Source organism: Oncorhynchus mykiss, chromosome 16, assembly GCF_057628025.1.
Source record: "Oncorhynchus mykiss isolate SJ-2025 chromosome 16, ASM5762802v1, whole genome shotgun sequence".
Taxonomy (NCBI): Eukaryota; Metazoa; Chordata; class Actinopteri; order Salmoniformes; family Salmonidae; genus Oncorhynchus; species Oncorhynchus mykiss.
Genome location: NC_143037.1, coordinates 54,739,912 through 54,761,625, shown reverse-complemented (window position 1 = coordinate 54,761,625; position 21,714 = coordinate 54,739,912). Strand labels below are relative to the sequence as shown.

The 21,714-nt window shown below is 41.6% G+C and overlaps 1 protein-coding gene across 6 annotated transcripts in view; it reads left to right on the top strand.

Annotated features, from left to right (window-relative positions):
• LOC110492229 (E3 ubiquitin-protein ligase MIB2) overlaps nt 1-21,714 on the top strand; it is a 70,720-nt gene that overhangs the window by 7,543 nt on the left and 41,463 nt on the right. For all 6 annotated transcript variants that reach the window (XM_021566366.3, XM_090203315.1, XM_036947199.2 and 3 more), the window contains exons 2-3: nt 13,658-14,047; nt 19,291-19,462. In XM_021566366.3, coding sequence (XP_021422041.2) covers nt 13,825-14,047; nt 19,291-19,462 — 395 coding nt within the window. In that variant the 5' untranslated portion in view covers nt 13,658-13,824. The remainder of the gene's footprint in view (nt 1-13,657; nt 14,048-19,290; nt 19,463-21,714) is intronic.

The following is a 21,714-nucleotide window of genomic DNA, read 5'->3' as shown; positions in this document are numbered from 1 at the left end:
TTCAAAGCTATCATCAGTAGGCCTACTTCTGTAAGTTATCAGTGAAATGAATGCAGTTAGTGATACAGGACTACCATGGGGCTATTGCTACAACCCTTTGACAGACTTCTTTACCTTGTTTTTTTGTCACAGATAGTGAGTCCAGCATGTTCCGTTCCAAAAACCAAGAGCAAACTTCACCCCAAAGCAAATACTGTAGGATAGAAATGGCTTGAACATGTATATTCCTCTGATACCAGGATGACTGGTCCATAGTGCTAAGACAGTCACATTGACAAGGCAATGACACAGCACAAAGCTGCTCATGGTGTCCTGTGACTCTGGAATAGAGCTCTTTGAGATGTTCAGGAGTGGGATGAAGATCAGATGAAGATTTACAAACTAGTGGATATACTGACTCAATGTTGCATTATTTGGAGCTTTGATATAATACAGAAATATAATACTCAGTAGGGTTGGGTACTGTTCAGGCTTCTGTTCAGATATTGTGTTTATGATTGTTATGTGGTTTGTAATAATGGTTCAGAGGCTCTGGGATGCAAAAATTGCTTCTTTCTCAGTCACAGGGTGTCCAGTGAGGGTACATTGAGCTTTTGCCACATTCTGGCAATTTTCAATATGACTTAGGTCTAATTACACACCAAATTATATTTAAAAAAATAAATAAAAAAAGAATATATATATATATATATATATATATATATATATATACACAGTGCCTTGCGAAAGTATTCGGCCCCCTTGAACTTTGCAACCTTTTGCCACATTTCAGGCTTCAAACATAAAGATGTTATATATATAACGAACACTGCTTTACTCCAGTTGGAATATACTGATTCAGTCAATAATTACCTTGTACAGCAAGTTACATCAAATCAAAACCAGGGAAGTCACGAGCCTGAAATGGAAAACGGCAAATTAAGTTGGTCCAGTGTTTTAGCCAGGGTGAGCTACGTGATGCAATCTTGCCAGATGGGTTGTTTATCCAGTATCCATATTAATTTTCAGAAAACCCTGCATCACCAGATGTTTCTGACATGCGTCAGTTCCATCAAGATTCCACCAAGTACCCAGCCTAATTCTAGCAATACACACAGCCTATATGGGGCGGCAGGGTAGCCTAGTGGTTAGAGCAAACTAGTAACCGAAAGGATGTAAGTTCGAATCCCTGAGCTGACAAGGTACAAATCTGTCGTTCTACCCCTGAACAGGTAGTTAACCCATTGTTCCTAGGCTGTCATTGAAAATAAGAATTTGTTCTTAACTGACTTGCCTAGTTAAATAAAGGTAAAATAAAAATATACTTCAAATGTGTGTATGTCTAGCCCTAGCATAGGCCTATATGATTAAATAAATAATTATCCAGATAAGAATGTAAAGATGTAGCTGGGCATCAGATGTTAGTGTGATAGAATATGATAACATGGCTGTGTGGGCACTCAATCCTGTGTGGGCACTTAAAATGTTGAAATTTAGTAAAGTCAATCAAATGTTCACAGTAAGGTGTTTTTCCGATATTTCTTGTTATAGACGGGCAAAGAATCAGAAAAATGTCATTTAGGTTTGGGTAACTTTGAATATTTCGCTATTGATAAATCTGTGTCAACTTGCATAGGCCTATATGATTAAATAAATAATAGTGCACCTTGCACCTTGCCTCATATATAATGCTTAGAATTGTGGGGAAGGGCCACTCTTTGAAATGAGTGATTTTCATTAGTAATGTTTGAGATTAATCCACCTATACAGGGTTGGAGACTTGGGTAGGTTATGTGTTTTGTGCACTGTTATCAGAAAATGCCGTTTAATTTACACTCTTATTATGCACCTAGAGAGTATTACCTTGGAGGTATGCTATTTCTGTCTCTGTCCGAGCGTCTGTGTGTACGTGTGTGTCTGTGTGTGTGTTGGTGACGTCAGCTTCACAAGGCCAACATCCTGGAGTCGCCTCTTCACGTTTGACTTTGAGACTGGTGTTTTGCGGGTACTATTTAATGAAGCTGCCAGTTGAGGACTTGTGAGACGTCTGTTTCTCAAACTATACACTAATGTACTTGTCCTCTTGCTCAGTTATGCACCGGGGCCTCTTACTCCTCTTTCTATTCTGGTTAGACACAGTTTGTGCTGTTCTGTGAAGGGAGTAGTACACAGCGTTGTACGAGATCTTCAGTTTCTTGGCAATTTATCGCATGGAATAGCCCTCATTTCTCAGAACAAGAATAGACTGATGAGTTTCAGAAGAAAGTTTTTTGTTTCTGGCCATTTTGAGCCTGTAATCAAACCCACAAATGCTGATGCTACAGATACTCAACTAGTCTAAAGAAGGACAGTTTTATTGCTTCTTTAATCAGAACAACAGTTTTCAGCTGTGCTAACATAATTGAAAAGGGTTTTCTAATGATCAATTAGACTTTTAAAGTGATACATTTGGATTAGCTAACACAACATGCCATTGGAACACAGGAGTGATGGTTGCTGATAATGGGCCTCTGTACGCCTATGTAGATATCCCATCAAAAATCTGCCATTTCCAGCTACCATAGTCATTTACAACATTAACAATGTCTACACTGTATTTCTGATCAATTTGATGTTATTTTAATGGACAAAAAATGTTGCTTTTCTTTCAAAAACAAGGAAATTTCTAAGTGACCTCAAATTTTGAACGGTAGTGTATATTTCTCATTACCGCAACACAATCTTTTCTGAATATTTGTTTTTGTCATAATAACTTGTGTATAGCCTACATGTTATTTTTATGTACACATATTTGGATAAAGAACAAAATACACACTTTCAGATTAAGTCAAATTTACTAAAGTATACATTTTATGTTTCCTAATGTGTCCTAAATATTGGTGCATTATGGTAATGATTGGCAGGTTTCTGAAATGAGAATGTATGTTTTGGTAGTTTGCCATTGAAAAACTGTACTGAGCTCTATTAGAGATTCATTAACCCAATACATCATCAAACTGTGTCATTTGTTAATCCCAAATGACTTGCATAATTCTAAAATCACTGATTTGAATGCAATTAACTAAATTATTATTTTAGATCAAGTACTGTAATTACTTGCATGTACTTTCAAAAGTTTGGAAACACCTACTCATTCAAGGGTTTTTCTTTAGTTGTACTATTTTCTACTTTGTAGAATAATAATAATAATAATAATAAGACATCAAACTATGAAATAACACATATGGAATAACATAGTAACCAAAAAACTGTAAAACCTCTCTGGGATATGTGGGACGCTAGCGTCCCACCTGGCCAGAAGCCAGTGAAAATGCAGTGCGCCAAATTCAAATAAATACTATAAAAATCTAACTTTCATGAAATCACACATGTAAGATACCAAATTAAAGCTACACTTGTTGTGAATCCAGCCAACATGTCAGATTTCAAAAAGGCTTTTCGGCGAAAGCAAACGATGCTATTATCTGAGGGTAGCACCTCCGTAAACAAAGAGAGAAAAGCATATTTCAACCCTGCAGGCGCGACACAAATGCAGAAATAAAAATATAATTCATGCCTTACCTTTGACAAGCTTATTTTGTTGGCATTCCAATATGTCCCATAAACATCACAAATGGTCCTTTTGTTCGATTAATTCCGTCGGTATATATCCACAATGTCAATTTATTTGGCGCGTTTGATCCAGAAAAACACCGGTTCCAAAATATCTCAAAAGTTACCTGTAAACTTTGCCAAAACATTTCAAACTACTTTTGTAATACAACTTTGGGTATTTTTTTTACGTAAATAATCAATAAAATTGAAGACGGGATGATCTGTGTTCAATACAAGAGGAAAACAAACTGTAGCTAGCTTTCTGGTCACGCGCCTCTATCTTAACAGTACACTTAAAGTGACCCTCGTTCTGAACAGTGCTACTTCATTACACAAAGGAAAAACCTCAACCAATTTCTAAAGGCTGTTGACATCCAGTGGAAGCGGTAGGAACTGCAAGAAGGTCCCTTAAAAATCTGGATTCCCAATGAAAAACCATTGAAAAGAGAGTGACCTCAAAAGAAAATCTGAATGGTTTGTCCTCGGGGTTTCGCCTGCTAAATAAGTTATGTTATACTCAGACATGATTCAAACAGTTTTAGAAACTTCAGAGTGTTTTCTATCCAAATCTACCAATAATATGTATATCTTATCTTCTGGGGATGAGTAGCAGGCAGTTGAATTTGGGCATGCATTTCATCCGGACCCCTCCTGTCACCAAGAAGTTAAAGTTAAAGTTTTTGATTCTTCAAAGTAGCCGCCCTTTGCCTTGCTGATAGTTTTGCCTACTCTTGGCGTTCTCTCAACCAGCTTCACCTGGAATGCTTTTCCAACAGTCTTGAAGGAGTTCGCACCAATGCTGAGAACTTGTTGGCTGCTTTACCTTCACTCTGTGGTCCAACTCATCCCAAACCATCTCAATTGGGTTGAGGTCGGGTGATGGTGGAGGCCAGGTCATCTAATGCAGCACACCGTCACTCTCCTTCTTGGTCAAATAGCCCTAGCACAGCCTGGAGGTGTGTTGTGTCATTATCCTGTTGAAAAACAAATGATAGTCCCACTAAGTGCAAACCAGATGGGATGGCGTAAATCATTTACTCTCCGACAGTGTCACCAGCAAAGCACCCCCACACAATCACACCACCTCCTCCATACTTCACGATGGGAATCACACGTGGAGATTGGGATGATCACCTACTCTGCGTCTCACAAAGACACAGCGGTTGGAACCAAAAATCTCAAATTTGGACAGATTTCCACCGGTCTAAGCAAGTCTCTTCTTCTCATTGGTGTCCTTTAGTAGTGGTTTCTTTGCAGCAATTCGACCATGAAGGCCTGATTCACGCACTCCCCTCTGAACAGTTGATGTTGAGATGTGTCTATTACTTGAACTCTGAAGCATTTATTTGGGCTGCAATTTCTGAGGCTGGTAACTCTAATGAACTTATCCTCTGCAGCAGAGGTAACTCTGAGTCTTCCTTTCCTGTGGCGGTCCTCATGTGAGCCATTTTCATCATAGCGCGTGATGGTTTTTGCAACTCAAATCAAAGTTTGTTTGTCACGTGCGCCTAATACAACAGGTGTAGTAAACCTGACAGTGAAATGCTTGCTTACAGGCTCTAACCAATGGTGAAGTGTGTGTGTAGGTAAGTAAAGAAATAAAACAACAGTAAAAATACATTTGAAAAAAGAGTAACAAGGCTATATACAGACACCTGTTAGTCAGGCTTATTGAGGTAGTATGTACATGTCGGTATCGTTAAAGTGACTATGCATATATGATGAACAGAGAGTAGCAGAAGTGTAAAAAGAGGGGTTGGCAGGTGGTGGGACACAATGCAGATAGCCCGGTTAGCCAATGTGCGGGAGCACTGGTTGGTCGGGCCAATTTAGGTAGTATGTACATGAATATATAGTTAAAGTGACTATGCATATAAGATAAACAGAGAGTAGCAGCAGTGTAAAAGAGGGGTTGGGGGGGGCACACAATGCAAATAGTCCGGGTAACCATTTGGTTACCTGTTCAGGAGTCTTATGGCTTGGGGGTAAAAACTGTTGAGAAGCCTTTTTTGTCCTAGACTTGGCACTCCGGTACCGCTTGCCATGCGGTAGTAGAGAGAACAGTCTGTGGCTGGGGTCTTTGACAATTTTTAGGGCCTTCCTCTGACACTGCCTGGTGTAGAGGTCCTGGATGGCAGGCAGCTTTGCCCCAGTGATGTACTGGGCCGTACGCACTATCATCTGAAGTGCCTTGTGGTCGGAGGCCGAGCAATTGCCGTGCCCGGCAGTGATTCAACCAGTCAGGATGCTCTCGATGTTGCAGCTGTAGAACCTATTGAGGATCTTAGGACCCATGCCAAATCTTTTTAGTTTCCTGAGGGGGAATAGGCTTTGTCGTGCCCTTTTCACGACTGTCTTGGTGTGTTTTGACCAATCTAGTTTGTTGATGTGGACACCAAGGAATTTGAAGCTCTCAACCTGCTTTACTACTGCCCCGTCGATGAGAATGGGGATGTGCATCTCCTTAGTCTTGGTTATGTTGAGGGATAGGTTGTTATTCTGGCACCACCCGGCCAGGTCTCTGACCTCCTCCCTATAGGCTGTCTCGTCGTTGTCGTACAACTGCACTTGAAGAAATGTTCAAAGTTCTTCAAATTTTCCGGTTTGACTGACCTTCATGTCTTAGTAATGTCTCAGGTCCACGATGTTTCCTCTGACACATTGGTGCGGCTGGCTTCCGGGTTGGTTGCGCTCTGTGTTAAGAAGCAGTGCGGCTTGTTTGGGTTGTGTTTCGGAGGACGCATGGCTTTCGACCTTCGTCTTTCCCGAGCCCGTACGGGAGTTGTAGCGATGAGACAAGATAGTATTTACTAATAATTGGATACCAAGAAATTGGGGAGAAAAGGGGATAAAAAAATAATAAGATCCTCATTCTGAAGGCATATAAGTGAAGTAATTAAATTAACTCTCTACTCCTCTAGATGATGCATCATAACAATATTTAGAAATAAAATATTGGAGTTTTTACAGCAACTTCAAAAAGTGTTGCGGTAATGAAAAATACAGATGCAGTGTTTTTACGTAATAAATATTATAGTTTAATGACTTCAAGTATTGTAACATTGGTATGATTTATGGACAAACTACAGCAACATATTTTGTATTATTCAAATCATTTAGATTTTTCGAAAGTCAAATTTTATAAGTGACCCAAGAATTTAAACTGCGCATTTCGGTAATGACAATTTTGGGGTGAAATGTACAAAATTCTAGGGAAATGTTGATTTAAAAATAGAACTAAGCATCTTAGTCTTCAGAATGATAGTTGATTGTGGCAGATGCATCATGGTTTTCTAACGATTTGTTACTGCCATGGATGAAACTGGTTTCATGTGACTCACCCAACCACAGGCCCCTGTATGGCCCACAAAATAATATGGACCTCTGCTGTGTTGGTGATGTTGGGTTTTGGCTTGCTTGCGCTCTTGCTTGCTTACAGTAATTATAGGAGGATACAATTTGGTGGCTGAGAATCCTTTTGAATAACCTGGTTGTCCTTTATGGCTGCCCTACTCCTTTTCATGTTGATTTATTGATTAGGTTCTAAACGTGGTCCACCCAGAAGTCTGCTGTACACCTTTGTGGGAAGATCCGTTTAGCATGCCACAAATGTAACCCATTGATTGTGAATATCGATTCCCAGTTTTTCTTCTTTGGTCCGATGTCAGCCAACTAGCCACTGTATCCTACTGGGTTGAGCTAAGCTCCCACTGTGGAACAGTGTTCTTCTAAAGCCAGGATAAGGGCTTGTTGTGTAGGTAGTCACCCCCAGATTCATCCATGCTGGGAGTGTACTTGGCACAGTCATTCCTAATCCAATTTGAATTCTGATATAGATATCAGTATGCTCTGGCAAGATGGTGAAATCCCTGCCTGATCAAGAGGCACAAGCATGGAGGGAGATTGGTAGGCAAATGTCTCCTTTCCCTAATCTCCATAGATCTCTCCATCCAAAGGGTGCATCTCAGTCATTTCAATTATCCCAACCTTTTCTGTTCCAGGGACCAACAAATCACTGTCAATCTCTTTAGGACAACCAGTCAAATTTATCAGTGAATATACTGTAACAGATTAAAGGTTTTAATATTGTTATAAACTATTTGCATTGTGAAAAGTAATGTACATTTGCTTATAATTCCATTAGCCTAATACTCCCATGTCTCAACTGTGAGGCCTATTCTTTTTGGGAGAAACATATGTTAAAAACATTCGGACCACCTGCAGTAGAAAACAACTGGCCTAGACAATCTCTTTATCCTAGTTTATTTTCCTGTATCAAGGGTGATCTGAAAGAACTGCTAGGATTTCTAATGTATTGTTTTCATCTCACCGGTAGATCAGAGCAAATGGAGAAGAGGAACCAAGGATAGGAAGCTACTTTAGACTATCGATACTCACCCGGAGGCTCCCCTTAAACACAGTGTCAGATGACTGGCCAGAGTTATTAATCCAGTGAAGGCAGGTTAAACTGTGATTTTAGGGCTGGAGAAAGAGAGTATGAGCAGCCTGCTTGTTCTCTCTCTGATTCCCCCCCCCCACTGCGTATGTTTTCACGCTTAAGCAGATACCTTTAACACACAAATGACACAGTAATCTCTGTAAACATACAAATATAATCTCAAAAGTAGTATAATAATTTTGTTCGGCCTATTGCTGCTGGATTAAGATGGATTTAGGCCTACACTAAACCAAGTATCTGAATACTTATCATGGGATTAAGACTAAATTAGGCACCAACAAAAAATGCATTTGGTCTACATTGTCAGTTGTATCAACCAGGGTGAATAAATGTTGTTTGTAAGCATAAAGCTTCATAGGTAGTGTTGTATGCATGGGTAGATAATAGTTGCAGGTTCTGTCTGTTATTGGAAGCTGTGAGTGTTAAATAGTCTTTCCAGTGAGAAGTGACAATTAAAGGGAGAGCTGTGAAAAGTTCAGAACTTCTGTAGATTAGGCTACATGCTTGGTTTTAACAAGGGAAAATGTCAAATTTGAGTGTGTTTCACTTTACGATCCATTTGTGACAGGTTTTTATTGGATTCGTCTCTGCTTTTTTCTTGTCCTCACACAAAATGCACAAACAAAATTCTGTAGGCCGTTACGTAAAGGCTGCAAGCCCACAGTAGGCAGCCCAGGCAGGCAGATGAGGAGGATGCAGAGAGACAGGCTGATCTAGTGTGCTCCACATCTACAGGCGGCTGGACTGCCTGCCTCTATCTATGCAGTAGCTCCCCCTCGATTCCCCTGTGTACGGTAGACACAGACCGAAGCAGCATCCAGGAATGCCATCACCAACATGATCAACGTAAATCAACCAAAGCCAAGCATTTGTTGGCCGAGGGACAATCGAGGTAGGCCTCCCCTGCCTCAACAACGGTAGGGTAATTGTCTGTGGTTAACTCAGCAGTTTAAAAAAGGTGACTGTGCTTTTTAGCCTCTTGTTGTGGCTGTGTAGACAGACAGTGTTTCAACAACCGGTTAACTGAGACATTCCTCCTAGTGGTTAAGAGCATTGAGCCAGTAACCAAAAGGTCACTGGTTTGAATCTCCAAGCCGGCAAGGTGGAAAAATCTGCCGTTCTGTCCTTTAGCAAGGCAGTTAACCCCCAACAACAACTGCTCCCCAAGTGCTGATGACGTCGATTAAGGCAGCCCCCCAGACCTCTCTAATTCAGAGGGGTTGAGTTAAAAGCGGAAGACACATTTTGGTTGAATCCATTCCGTTATGAATGGATTCAACTGACTACACTACATGACCAAAAGTATGTGGACGTGCTCGTCGAACATCTCTTTCCAAAATCATGGGCATTAATATAGACTTGATCCTCCCTTTGCTGCTATAACAGCCTCCACTCTTCTGGGAAGCCTTTCCACTAGATGTTGGAACATTGCTGTGGGGACTTGCTTCCATTCAGCCACAAGAGCATTAGTGAGGCCGGGCACTGATGTTGTGCGATTAGGCCTGTCTCTCAGTCGGCGTTCCAATTCATCCCAAAGATGTTCGAAGGGTTTAAGGTCAGGGCTCTGTGCAGCCCAGTAGAGTTCTTCCACACCAATCTCAATTGGTTTCTGTATGGACCTCACTTTGTGCACGGGGGCATTGTCAGGCGGAAAGGGCCTTGCCCAAACTGTTGCCACAAAGTTGGAAGCACAGAATCGTCTAGAATGTCATTGTATTCTGTAGCGTTAAGATTCCCCTTCACTGGAACTAAGGGGCCTAGCCCGAACCATGAAAAACACCCCCAGACCACTATTCCTCCTCCACCAAACTTTACAGTTGGCACTATGCATTCGGGCAGGTAGTGTTCCCCTGGCACCCGCCAAACCTAGATTCGTCCATCGGACTGCCAGATGGTAAACCGTGATTCATCACTCCAGGGAACACGTTTCCACTGCTCCGGAGTCCAATGGCGGTGAGCTTTACACCACTCCAGCTGACGCTTGGCATTGCGTGTGGTGATCTTAGGCTTGTATGCGCCTGCTCGGCCATGGAAACCCATTTCATTAAGCTCCCGACGAACAGTTCTTGTGCTGACGTTGCTTCCAGAGGCAGTTTAGAACTCGGTAGTGAGTGTTGCAACTGAGGACAGGCGTTTTTTACGCGCTTCAGCACTCTGTGGTCCCCTACTGTGAGCTTGTGTGGCGTACCACTTCGTGGATGATCTGTTGTTGCTCCTTGATGTTGCCACTTCACAATAACAGCACTTACAGTTAACTGGGGAAGCTCTAGCAGGGCAGAAATTTGATGAACTGACTTGTTGGAAAGGTGGCATTCTATGACGGTGCCACTTTGAAAGTCACTGAGCTCTTCAGTAAGTTCATTCTACTGACAATGTTTGTCTATGTAGATTGCATGGCTGTGTACTCGATTTTATACACCTATCAGCAAATCCACAAATTTGAAGGGGTGTCCACGTTATTTTGTATATATAGTTTAGACATCCCCTTCCCCTATGCTAAAGTAGGCCATATATGCAGCCTGACTGGCTGGCTGTCTGACTGGTGGGCTGTCTGATTGGCATACCTCTCTTATTTGTGAAAGTTCCTGCCATTCTGCCAACTCAGTCCTCCACATGAATAAGCACTTCCTTCCTGCGTTTGTTGGGTTTCAAGTGGCTGCTGGGCACTAATGCTACATGCCATAGTGTCATGATGAGGGCATGACTGTGTGGCTGCTGTGTCATGTCAGGGGTACAGAGGAAAGCAGTGAGCGTGTTAGGGGAGTCTAATGTCCAGCTGCTCCTCTATGAGTCAGCCCATGTCACACAGCATGGGGCTCAGTGAATGTTGAAGAAGGAACAGGATAAAATCACAGGGCTTCAGTACATGGGTTAATGAGACAAAATGCATGCTGCTGCAGTGTCACTGACAGTATCTCTGGGAGTGGTGTAAAGCTCTCTGATTATTGAGACCATAGAGATCCTGGCTATGTCATAAACTGTCAACGTCCCAGAATGTGGTGAAAATAGCAGCCATATTGGTCAGGGAGAAATCCAAACGAATTTAATTGGAATGAATGCAGGAGAGGCATAATCCTGATTTTATTTACGCAGGAAAATTTAAGCAAGGCATGTGATCTATCAGAAAATGTGTAATAGAATTATTGTTACCCAATAATATTGTCATATAATTATAAATATGGTTTATATGGGTTTTAAACAAATGTTCTGTGATATATACAGTGGCAAGAAAAAGTATGTAAACCCTTTGGAATTACCTGGATTTCTGCATAAATTTGTCATAAAATTTGATCTTAGTGGGGGAGCAATATGTGTTGGACTGCAGAGTGAAGGAAAAGCAGCCAACAAGTGCTCAGCATATGTGGGAACTCCCTCAAGACGGACGGTTGGAAAAGCATTCCAGGTGAAGCTGGTTGAGAGAATGCCAAGAGTGTGCAAAGCTGTCTACTTTGAAGAATCTCATATCAAATATATTTTGATTTGTTTAACACATTTTTGGTTACTACATGATTCCATTTGTGTTATTTCATAGTTTAGATGTCTTCACTACTATTTATACAATGTAGAAAATAGTCAAAATAAAGAAAAACCCTTGAATGACTAGGTGTGCCCAAACCTTTGACTGGTACTGTGTATATATAGCCTCTAAAATATATGTAAAAAGACCATACATTTCAACATTTTTGTTTTCTTGAAAAGCTAGTATATGATACAATATCAGTACTTGTTGCATTTACAACTTGTCAAAGTCCAATCAACTGATTTCAGCCAATAAATGGCTGTGGATTGACTGCATTGTTTGAATGTAGTGTTAGCACATTGGCAGTTAATTAGAAAAAAATGATGGAATCATAACTCTAAAACTGTCTGGCTAGCTAACTAGCTAACAGAGTGCAGATTAAAGGTGCGTTTCGTGAATTCACTCGGCCATCTACTCCAATTTCAGAGCGCTCTCATCTGAGTGTGCCAGAGCACAGAATAACTAATGAATTTATGAACGTTCAACACCTGTTGAATATGGCCAGTGTCGGTAAACGTCAGCAAAAAAATATCATTAAATTGTTGCCAGCAGCACAGGATAACATGAAAACAGCCTAACCAGCTCTGCAAGGGTGAGTAAAATGGTCAGTGAGTTGTTTTTTCATTTGTGTCTGGAAGTAGCTAGCCAACGTTAACCAGTTAGCTCAGGTGCTGGACTGCCGTTGTGAGGTCAGAATGCTTGGATCAACCTTACTCCTCCGAGAGCGTCCAGTGTGCGCTCTGAATGTTCCGAGAACGAAACGCTCTGAATTTAAAAACAGACAATCTGACAATGCTCTGAATTTACGAATACCCAGAGCGCACTCTGAGAGCAATCTGGCACTCCAAAATGAACTTACTAACACAACCATATTCTTAATTCATTATTTTTCACTATCTTATCAATAGAAATAGACAGGAATTCAAGTCAATGATGGCATAATGGATGGCCTCCTGAGTGGCGCAGCGGTCTGAGGCACTGCATCAGTACAGACCCGGGAGACCCATGAGGTGGCGCACAATTGGCCCAGCGTCGTCCGGGTTAGGGGAGGGTTTGGCCGGCCGAGATGTCCTTGTCCCATTGCGCTTTAGCGACTTCTTGTGGCGGGCACGGTAGCAGTGCGGGGTCATTTTTCAGAGGATGCATGGCTCTCGACCTTCGCCTCTCACGAGTCCGTACGGGAGTTGCAGCGATGGGACAAGATTGTAACTACCAATTGGATATCATGAAATTGGGGAGGAAAAAGGGGTAAAAACTACCAACAAAAAAAAGATGGTATAATGGGTGGACTGGAGGTCGTTGCTAGTGTACCCGTAGACAACAACATCTAGGTTAAAGATTACAAGGTTAAGACAACGTGTTTATAATTTCCCATAACTCTTTGCAATTCATGGGACCAGCGGCGCTAATAGTTATCAATGGCACTGGTCCCATTAATTTGTTTATTTAGAACGCTTTTCCATGGAATTATTACATTGTCTTAACCTTTTGGTTTTTTTTTACCTAGAAGAAAAGTCAGATGTAAAAGCAGGAAGTGTACCCATCAATCTGGAATGTGATTTGTTGAATCAACTCAACTGACATTACAAAAAAATTACATTCCATTGCATAATTTGAATGAACATTCAACATTACCATGGAAATGATTGCATCACAATACCAGGCGAGTGTACCCATGAGTTTACCAGTCAAATTGCCAGGGTTAGAGGTTCCAAGCCCATTCTATTTCTATGATCTTATCACAGCACTGGCAAACCATGGTTTACCAATTCCCTGACAAACATGGCTGACATTTATCCCATCATAAGACGGTCCATGTCCATTCTAGTGTTCTAATTCCTAATTCTATGATTGAGACCATTGTTTTAGGGCTTAGGCTGACTTCGTTTTAAAAAATGGTCAAGATCATGAAATTGTTTACCAATGAAGAAGTGCCAGTGAATGGCCAATCTGAGCTAGCCTGTTTACAGAAAAAGATGCTTGGCTGCAATAACTATTTGTCACAAAATGAAAACTCAAATGCCGGTTTTCATTCACATCTCTGCTCGTAGACAGCGCCCCAATTGATTAGATATCTTTTTCTTTCTCTCTCCTTCTCCCGTCAGTCACCCCTGATCTGGTCCCGGAGCCCCTGGTGCTACCCGTGGTGCCCTCCCTGCCCTCTGTGCGGGTCCGTCCTGCCCTTCACAGGCCCCGGAGGCGCAACAACAGCAGCAGCGGAAGCGACCCCACCAGGCCGTGGCCCTCGGGCCCGGCTGGCCCGAGACGCAGCATGGAGGTGGGCATGCGCGTGGTGCGCGGTCTGGACTGGAAGTGGGGGAACCAGGATGACAGTGAGGGTCACTTGGGCACAGTGGTGGAGATCGGGCGGCAAGGCAGCACCACCACGCCCGATAAGACGGTGGTGGTACAGTGGGACAGCGGCACGCGCACCAACTACCGCACAGGATACCAAGGCTCCTACGACCTGCTGCTCTACGACAATGCCCAGATCGGTGAGCATAGCACCCCACCTCAGCTGTTTACACACATATAGACAATGTACTTACAGTGAATTCATAAAGTTTTCAGACCCCTTCACATTTTGTTACATTACAGCCTTACTCTAAAAATTATGAAATTGTTTACCTCATCAATCTACACACAATATCCCATATTGACAAAGTGAAAATGGGTCAGACGGTTGGATGTATGTATTAAAAATAAAAAACAAATAAGTGTTTGCTATACGCTTTGCTATAAGAATCGAAATTGAGCTCAGGTGCATCCTGTTTCCATTGATCATCCTTGATTGGAGTCCACCTGTGGTAAATTCAATTGATTGGACATGATTTGGAAAGGCACACACCTGTCTATATAAGTTCCCACAGTTGACAGTGAATGTCAGAGCAAAAACCATGCTATGAAGTCAAAGGAATTGTCTGTAGAGCTCCGAGACAGGATTGTGTCGAGGTACAGATCTGGGGAAGGGTACCAAAAAATGTCTGCAGCATTGAAGGTCCCCAAGAACAGAGTGGCCTCCATTCTTAAATGGGAGAAGTTTGGAACCACCAAGACTCTTTCTAGAGCTGGCCGCCCGGCCAATTTGAGCAATCGGTGGAGAAGGGCCTTGGTCATGGAGGTATGCCAATCAGGAGTTTGCCAAAAGGCACCTAAAAGGCTCTGACCATGAGAAACAAGATTCTCTGGTCTGATGAAACTAACATTGAACTCTTTGGCCTGAATGCCAAGCGTCATGTCTGGAGGAAACCTGGCACCATCCCTACGGTGAAGCATGGTGGTGGCAGCATTGTGCTGTGGGGATGTTTTTCAGCGGCAGGAACTGGGAGACTAGTCAGGATTGAGGGAAAGATTAGCTAAGCAAAGTACAGAGAGATCATTGATGAAAGCCTGCTCCAGAGCGCTCAGGACCTCGGACTGGGGCGAAGCTTCACCTTTCAACAGGACAACGACCCTAAGCAAACAGCCAAGACAATGCAGGTGTGGCTTTGGGACAAGTCTCTGAATGTCTTTGAGGGGCCCAGCCAGAGCCTGGACTTGAACCCGATGGAACACCTGAAAATAGCTGTGCAGCAGCACTCCCCATCCAACCTGACAGAGCTTGAGAGGATCTGCAGAAAAGATTGGGAGAAACTCCCCAAATACAGGTGTGTCAAGCTTGTAGCGTTATACCCTAGAAGACTTGAGGCTGTAATCGCTGCCAAAGGTGCTTCAACAAAGTACTGAGTAAAGGGCCTGAATACTTATGTAAATGTGATATTTCTGTTTTTTTAATCTATTTTTTATACATTTGCAGAAATGTCTAAAAACCTGTTTTTGCTCTGTCATTATGGGGTATTGTGTGAAGATTGATGAGGGGGGAAAATTGTATAATACATTTTAAAATAAGGCTGTAACATCGCAAAATGTGGAAAAGTCAAGGGGTCTGAATGCTTTCTGAATGCGGTGTATATACTGTACAGTGCCTTCAGAAAGTATTCCCACCCCTTGACTTTTTCCTCATTTTGCTGTGTTACAGCCTGCATTTAAAATGGATTAAATTGCATTTTTTTGTGTCACTGGCCTACACACTCCATAATGTCAAAGTGGATTTATGTTTTGTGAAATTTTTACAAATTAATAAAAAATGAAAAGCTGGAATGTCTTGCGTTAATAATTATTCAACCTCTTTGTTATGGCAAGCTTAGATAAGTTCAGGAGTAAAAATGTGCTTAACAAGTCACATAATAAGTTGCATGGACTCACAAAGAAGGGCATCTACTGGTAGATGGGTAAAAATACACTGAGCAAAAATATATACGCAACTTGCAAGAATTTCAAAGACTGTACGGAGTTAATGTTCATATAAGGAAATCTGTCAATTGAAATAAATTCATTAGGCCTAATTTATTGATTTCACATGACTGGGAATACAGATGCATCCCTTGGTCACAGATAACTTTTTTTTTAAGGTTGGGGCATGGATAAAAAAAACAGTCCGTTTCTGGTCTGACCACCATTTGCCTCATGCAGCGCGACATCTCCTTTGCATAGAGTTGATCTGTTGATTATGGCCTGTGGAATGTTGTCCCACTCCTCTTCAATGGTTGTGTGAATTTGCTGGATATTGGTGTGAACTGGAACATGCTGTCTTATACATCGATCCAGAGCATCCCGAACATGCTCAATGGGTGACATGTCTGGTGAGTATGCAGGCCATGGAAAAACTGGGACATTTTCACCTTCCAGAAATTGTGTACAGATCCTTGCTCCATGGGGCCGTGCATTATCATGCTGAAATATAAGGTGATGGAAGCAGATGAATAGCACGACAATGGGCCACAGGATCTCGTCAAGGTATCCCTGTGCACTCAAATTGCCATTGATAAAATGCCATTTTGTTCATTGTCCGTAGCTTATGCATGTCCATATCATAAACCCACCGCCACCATGGGGCACTCTGTTCACATCATTGACGTCAGCAAACCACTCACCCACACGACGCCATCTGCCCGGTACAGTTGAACCTAGGATTCATCCATGAAGAGCACACTTCTCCAGCGTGCCAGTGTCCATCGAAGGTGAGCATTTGCTCACTGAAGTCAGTTATGATGCCAAACTGCAGTCAGGTCAAGACCCTGGTGAGGCGATGAGCATGCAGATGAACTTTCCTGAGAGGGTTTTTGACAGTTTGTGCAGAAATTCATAGATTGTGCAAACCCACAGTTTCATCAGCTGTCCAGGTGGCTGGTCTCAGACGATCCCGCAGGTGAAGAAGCCGGATGTGGAGGTCCTGGGCTGGCGTGATTACACGTGGTCTGCGGTTCTGAGGCCGGTTGGACGTACTGACAAATTCTCCAAAACCTGTGTAATGATCATGCTGTTTAATCAGCTTCTTGATATGCCACACCTGTCCCGTGGCTGGATTATCTTGGCAAAGGAGAAATGCTTACTAACGGGTATAAACACATTTGTGTACAATATTTGAGAGAAATACGCTTTTTGTGTGTATGGAACATTTCTTGAATATTTTTTTTCAGCTCATGAAACATGGGACCAACACCTTTACATGTTGCTTTGGCTTTTTTTATGGTGGTTTTGGAGCAGGGGCTTCTTCCTTGGTTTTGGAGCAGTTCCTTGGTTTTGGAGCGGTTTTGGAGCAGTGGCTTCCGGCCTTTAATTTTGTCGATATAGGACTTGTTTTACTGTGGATATAGATACTTTTGTACTTGTTTCCTCCAGCATTCTTCACAAGGTCCTTTGCTGTTGTTCTGGGATTGATTTGCACATTTCGCACCAAAATACGTTCATCTCTAGGAGACAGAACGCGTCTCCTTCCTGAGCGGTATGACGGCTCCGTGGTCCCATGGTGTTTATACTTGCGTACTACTGTTTGTACAGTTGAACGTGGTACCTTCAGTCGTTTGGAAATTGTTCCCAAGAATGAACCAGACTTGTGGAGGTCTGCAATTTTTGTTCTGAGGTCTTGGTTGATTTCTTTTGATTTTCCCATGATGTCAAGAAAATAGGCACTGAATTTGAAGGTAGGTCTTGAAATACATCCACAGGTATTCCTCCAATTGACTCAAATTATGTCAATTAGCCTATCAGAAGCTTCTTAAAGCCATGACATAATTTTCTGGGATTTTCCAAGCTGATTAAAGGCACAGTCAACTTAGTGTATGTAAACTTTTGACCCACTGGAATTGTGATACAGTGAATGACAATTGAAATAATCTGTCTGTAAACAATTGCTGGAAAAATTACTTGTGTCGTGCACAAAGTAGATGTCCTAACCAACTTGCCAAAACTATAGTTTGTTTACAAGAAATTTGTGGAGTGGTTGAAAAACACGTTTTAATGACTCCAGTGTATGTAAACTTCCGACTTCAACTGTGTGTGTATAAATATTTGCTGCGAAGAGATATCGCTTTTGGTCGCAGGTTCAGGAATGGCTGAAGAATTGCAACATTTACCTGGAGCTAACTCTGTAAATCGCACTGCTGGGTGATTTTAAAAGTTTATAGTCAATCGATCAATAATATAATACTTTTAGAAAAAAAAAATCTTTAATTTACAATCTGTAGAAACTATGAGAATAGAAAGGTTCAGAACTTGTGTGAAACATCATAGCAGATTAGAAAAATATATTGCAAATGGAAATCAAAACTGGATGGTGTTAAGAGATAGATGGGAAGGGTTGAGTGGAGCTGAAGGGGGAGACTAAAAACAACAAGATAACTAATGTAAAATATACTGGTCCGTAAAATGTTTATAGGTTCAGAACTTTTGTGAAACAGCCCAGTTAAAAATATATTGCAAATAGAAATCAAATCTGGATGGTCTTCAGCGATAGATGGGAGGGGTTGAGGGTAGCTGACAGAGGGGATCAAAATGAAAAAAAAAGTGAACTATTGTCAAATACATTGTGTCCGTAAAATGTATATAGTATGACTAAGCTGGAAGTAGAAGCCTAAGTGTTGTTGTCCATTGGTTTACTCCAATTAGGGGAGGGGTGGTAGGAATAGGGGAACACATATAAAAACAGAAAACAGGATGCACCTGAGCTCAATTTGGAGTATCATAGAAAATGTCTGAATACTTACGTAAATAGGGTATTTCAGTTTTTTTATGAATGTGCAAAAATGTCTAAACCTTTCTCTTTGTCATTATGGGGTATTGTATGTAGATTGATGAATGAAAAAAAACCGAATGTAATAATTTTTAGAATAAGGCTGTAACGTAACAAAATGTGGAAAAGGGGAAGGGGTCTGAATTCTTTCCAAATGCACTGTATCTAATGTATTGTTTGTATATCATTTGTTATTTTTAGGTATTGGTCTCATCTTTGTGACTCAAGCAAGGTTCCTCAAGCTCATGTTTACTCAGCATCGCAGAGCAAAGGGCATCTCTCTCCATCTCCGTTTCTCTCGACTCAAGCAGGAAACAGGCAATACAGCCCTGTTTTAGAATCGGCTGTATTAGAATTGAATGCCAAGTGCTAATGCAGGATTCATCTGCATTTTCCCCATTAAAACAGAATTGTTCTGCCTCAGAAGTCAATAAGGCTTCAATTAATGTAGCGAAAGCAGAGGAGGAGAGTGAGAAGGGGAAGGAAGATTTGCATCTCTCGTCATCTCTGTCATCAGTTAACTCTTCTCATTTGCTGTACTGTGAACTAATTCTGAACTGGCTTGTCTTAACCTCCTTCAACCTCGCTCTGACTTTCTCACTCTCTCTCCCCTTTTCTCTGTCGCAGGTGTGCGCCACTCCAACATCATCTGTGACAGCTGCAAGAAGCATGGCATCATGGGGATGCGCTGGAAGTGCAAGGTGTGCTTTGACTACGACTTGTGCACGCAGTGCTACATGAACAACAAACACGACCTGGGCCACGCATTTGAGCGCTATGAGACAGCCCATTCCCAACCGTGAGTACCATACCTCCCCCCCAAACTCTCCATTCCTTCAAAACCCTGTCTCCAGATTCACTTGGGTTGATTTCTGTTCAAATTCGCTTCAAAATATAGTGTGTGATTTGCTGAATTTGATTACAATTTGTTTTACTTTTCAAATAATAACTTGTGCCAGATTAACTTGAGAGGAACCGTTCTAATTGTCCCTGTGTCCCTGACTCCCCATTGTCTCCTCTGCCTGCCTTCTCTAATTAACTGATCATGCCAGAGATTTGCCAATCTTTGGATGATATATTGGCATGGCTGTTGTTAGGCCCGAGACGATGTCGAGGGCAGGAAGACCGTGCCAATATGTCCTCCAAACAATGGCTTTGAGGGCATTATCACTTTTATACAAGTACGTGAATTACCTCTCTCCTCATCCAGTCTTCTGTATCAGTTCACAGTAAAGCTCCCAGCCCCTACAGGCACTGTCTGAATGTCAGCTGGGTGGACAGTTCCCTTTATAATATTGGGTGATACTCATGGCACACTGAATTTAAAATGGGGCACAGAATTCTTCTACTAGTCCACCAGTGAAGAGCCAGCTCAAACCTCTGTATTCCTTTGTGTGCTCGCTGGTGAATGTGTTTCTGGGCTTTTTGAAGCTTGAGACTGAATTTCTCAAGAATTCTCCATTCATGTAGTATAATACACTTAGTATTACACAGACACGGTCTGATCATCTGGCCAGGAGCTAAAACTCAAAATGGGAGAACAACACTTAAGCAAATATGTTCAGTGATGCCATGCAGAATACTGTAATACAGTAATTCCTTATGTGGAACCGATTCCCTCTTATCTGTGATCGGCACACATTTCATCACATAATTAGTTCCCTCAAATGAGTGAAGCCTTTTGGAGATCATAGACATTGCGAAAGATATTAGGTGAAGATAGAGGTACTGTGTCAGAGAACAAGCTTACCAACCCTTCAATGGCTGTATGCCCCTGCTGCTTAGGTTTAGGGCTATTCAATTCAAACTGGTTGTCCTGTTCTTAGAGTTAGAGTAGCCTGAACTACTGAAAAGCCTGTAAGAATTAGTATTCATCTTGAAATTCAAACAAACCCCATAAGCAGTTTGGATAGTAGGACAAATGTAAACCGGGTTTCTCTCATAACGAGAGAATAGATCAAATGAATTTGACACTGTTGGCCAGCTCTCATATTCTGTACCAGGGTTCAGTACTGCAACTAAAACAGTCGCATTTGCAACTGTTTGACTTGGCAGTGCAACACACATTTTTATTTGGTCGCAAGGGTGCCAGTAAACATTTTTTTTACCTCGTCATGTTCGTTTTAGGATCACAATTTGCTCTCTTTATCATGTTTTATTCAAACAGTTATGTGAAATTGACCAAAAATTAACCCAACTGTATGAAGCATCAGAGATCGACTTACAGGGGAGGTCGATCATCCCCATCAGTGGGCCACTTGGGCCAGTGAAAGAAATATTGCAATAATGCTATTTTTAACCTAGGCTATATAATTGAGCAACTCAATGAAGAACTACAGCAGTAGGAAAGATGTTCCAAGTTATGAGGCAAGAATGGGTGTGCAAACCAGGTATTTAAAAAGTTATAAGTCTTGGTTGAATATTTGCGATGTACAATTCAGTCATCATGGAATGGTGTACCTTCAAAATCATACATTTCCTCTTGGCTATTTGGTCTTTTGAAAAGTCATTTGAAGTTGTGGTAGCTGATTTAGAAGTTCTACTGCTCCAATATAATTATTCCATGATTTCATTTCTGATCCGTTTTAATGAGAGATGAAGGCACTTTCATTTACTTCCCGCCATTTCAATTGAAGGGTGTTTTTTCTGTAGACTATTACAACAAAAATACAATTAAGTGTTTGGAAATGTCCTTGAATTTGACCCTGTAAAGGCTACTTGCTCAGCCTGTAAATGAAAGGTAATATATTCTTAAAACAATGAAAGCATAATTTGCTTTCCTGTCAGCTCTTGACCCGGGCCAGTATTTTTTTCATTCGAGCCAGTAGCTTTCAGTTGGCACTGGCCCGGTGTGGCACTGGCAAATTTACCTGAATGTCGAGCCCTGATGTGTGTAGCTGTTAGCGATGCTAATGATAACAGTTTTCAGGCAGATTGAAAGGCAATTAAAAGGTAACTACAAAGTAGCCTATGTCTACCTGGCATAATCATAATTATTTGCGTCAATCCAGTGACCATTTTCTTTTGAAAATTCCCACACAAGTGTGCTAC